The sequence below is a fragment of the Marmota monax genome, unplaced genomic scaffold (assembly GCF_021218885.2).
Source record: "Marmota monax isolate L192 unplaced genomic scaffold, Marmota_monax_Labrador192_F-V1.1 WCK01_AAM20220418_F8-fsc00254, whole genome shotgun sequence".
Classification (NCBI taxonomy): Eukaryota; Metazoa; Chordata; class Mammalia; order Rodentia; family Sciuridae; genus Marmota; species Marmota monax.
The window spans coordinates 2040938-2043441 of NW_026694584.1; the positions used below are offsets into that span (position 1 = coordinate 2040938).

The 2504-nt window shown below is 39.4% G+C and overlaps 1 protein-coding gene across 1 annotated transcript; it reads right to left on the reverse strand.

Moving 5' to 3' along the window:
• Positions 1–945: 945 nt before the first annotated feature.
• Positions 946–2058, reverse strand: LOC124077185 (ADP-ribosylation factor 4). Its single transcript, XM_046421434.2, has one exon. It carries the CDS (start codon positions 1793–1795, stop codon positions 1253–1255), a length of 543 nt encoding a protein of 180 aa, XP_046277390.1. The 5' UTR covers positions 1796–2058; the 3' UTR covers positions 946–1252.
• Between the last annotated feature and the right edge of the window lie 446 nt (positions 2059–2504).

Below are 2504 nucleotides of genomic sequence, written 5' to 3' on the forward strand. Positions count from 1 at the left end.
CAACTAAATTAAAAAAAATAATATATACTATATGATTCCATATATATATATATATATATAAATCTAAAAAATATAAGTGAATCTGTAGTAACAAATAGAATATGAGTGGTGACCATGTGACTGGGGTTTCTGGATTTTTTCAACACACAAAATTGCACCCTTTAAGTACATACCATTTATTTTCTTAAATTATGCCTCAATAAGGCTGTTGATGAACATTAATTCCAGACTTTCCTGTTCTTCAAAGCCCTATTTTAGGCTTTCCCTCTCTAGGAGTTCTCATAGTTTTCCCCCATCTTTGATTATTCTCTCTTCCCCTTTTCTTATGTGAACAACAAAAATTCTCTCTTCATTTCATGAATAATTCTGCTTTTGTCTTCAACTCTTTTTTTTTTTATATTTTATCATTTTATTAGGAATAATTTCAAATGGGTTATGAAGAAAACTTATTGTGTTTGCTGAGTTTTCAAAAAAACTCTTAATGAAGATATGTTCATCAATAAACAAAACACCAGCAGAACTATCATATACTGGGCAAAGAGTCAGGCTGATACCAAAAGCAACATGCAACATAAAGAAGATAATAATATAAAGAAAGACAATCTGCTGAGTATTAAAAGCCATCTCAATATGAACTCTTTGCAACCAGCACAGAATTAGCTATCAAATCCAAACCACACCAAGGTTAAGTTTGGCTGACGGAAGCCAGGAAGTCAATAATAGGGAAAAAATATTAAGTTCCTCAATGCAAGATAGCTGAATAGTGTTTTGGAGCATTTCCCTGGCTGGTACAAGAAGTATTAGAAAATCCTTTTGGCAAGGGATAGAAATAAATACAAATGGAATGCTACATGTTCAAATCAGCAGACTGTCCCAGGAATGATACAGGTATCAGTAAAATAGCAAGGGGATAACTTTAAAACATTATTTGTTGTGGGCTCAAAAAACATTCAAAACTGATTTATTTAAAGGTGTCACAATAGCTATGTCCAGGCATTTAGGTTTAAAGGAAGTCAAAATTAAAAGAGGATACTTTTTTCCCCAAGAATTTCTTCAAAACCAAGCATATTGCTAAAGAGCAACATTATACTTGGTAAACAATAATTGGCAACAAAATAAGTTTAAACGCTGTAATATTCTGCCCAAACCAGTCCCAGATACAGTTTAATAACCAAGATGCAAACTAATTTTGTTGTAACAAGCCTAGACCAATTCTATCAAAATGTGTCCTTGGTTAGATATCCAGTTTTATTTAACGTTTTGAAAGCTCGTTTGACAGCCAATCAAGTCCCTCATACAGACCAGTTCCTTGTGTAGCACAAGTGGCTTGAACATACCATGTTCTGTTACGGAGAGACTGAAGGCCTAATTTATCTGTCATTTCGCTGATAGCCATAGCATTTGGCAAATCCTGTTTGTTTGCAAAAAGCAGCAGCACTGCATCTTGCAGCTCATCTTCCTCAAGCATTTTCTGCAGTACTTGGGCTCCTTCCTGAATTCTTTCACGATCATTGCTATCTACCACAAAAATAAGACCCTGGGTATTCTGGAAGTAATGCCTCCAGAGAGGCCTAATTTTATCTTGACCACCAACATCCCATACTGTGAAACAAATGTTCTTATACTCTACTGTTTCCACATTAAAACCAATGGTAGGAATGGTGGTGACTATCTCCCCTAACTTCAGTTTATACAGAATGGTCGTCTTGCCAGCAGCATCCAATCCAACCATCAAAATACGCATCTGCTTCTTGCCGAAGAGGCGGGAGAACAGAGAAGAGATGGTGAGGCCCATGGCGGTAGTGGCACTTGCGATGGGCAGAATAAGGGGTCGGGGCGTCCCTGGGCCTTCTCCTTTCACACTCCCAACAAACTGAGCGCAAGGGAAAAGAAAGACCTGAGGCAGAAAGGGGGCGACAGGGACCGCTCGTTGGCCGGCGTGACGGGTGAAGCTTCGGGACAGGAATTAGCGGGTGGAGGACCGGCTTGGCGACTGGCGCGGCAGCTCAGGCTCTGACTTTAATTCTCCGGCTGTGCCACGTCACACGGCGGCCCCGGCAACTCTCTTCAACTCTTAACTTGTGACTCCAGCTCTGATTTGGACCCCTGGCACTTATCCATCTTGTGATTAAGACCAGAAGTTCTAGAGCCAAAGCACATGGATTCAGAAGCACTGCTCTCCTGCTTCTTAGCTGGGAGCTTCAGCAAGTGGCTTACATCTCCACATGTCAGTCGCCTTTTTACAAAATGATGAAATTGATAAAACTCATGTCATACAATTTGCTGTGAGGGTTAAATAATTAAAATGAGAGAGATGTAGACTAATACTTGGCACTTGGTAAATATTCCATACATGTTACCTACTATTATTACTTCTATGATGAAAGGTATTTTTCCTAAGCTCAGTTGGTTATTACCTTAGGAGAAATTATGACAAATGCTGAGGAGCATTTGCTTTCCCTTCTGCCCTGAGCCAAGAGCTCCAGTTGCATGCCCCAGCCCCA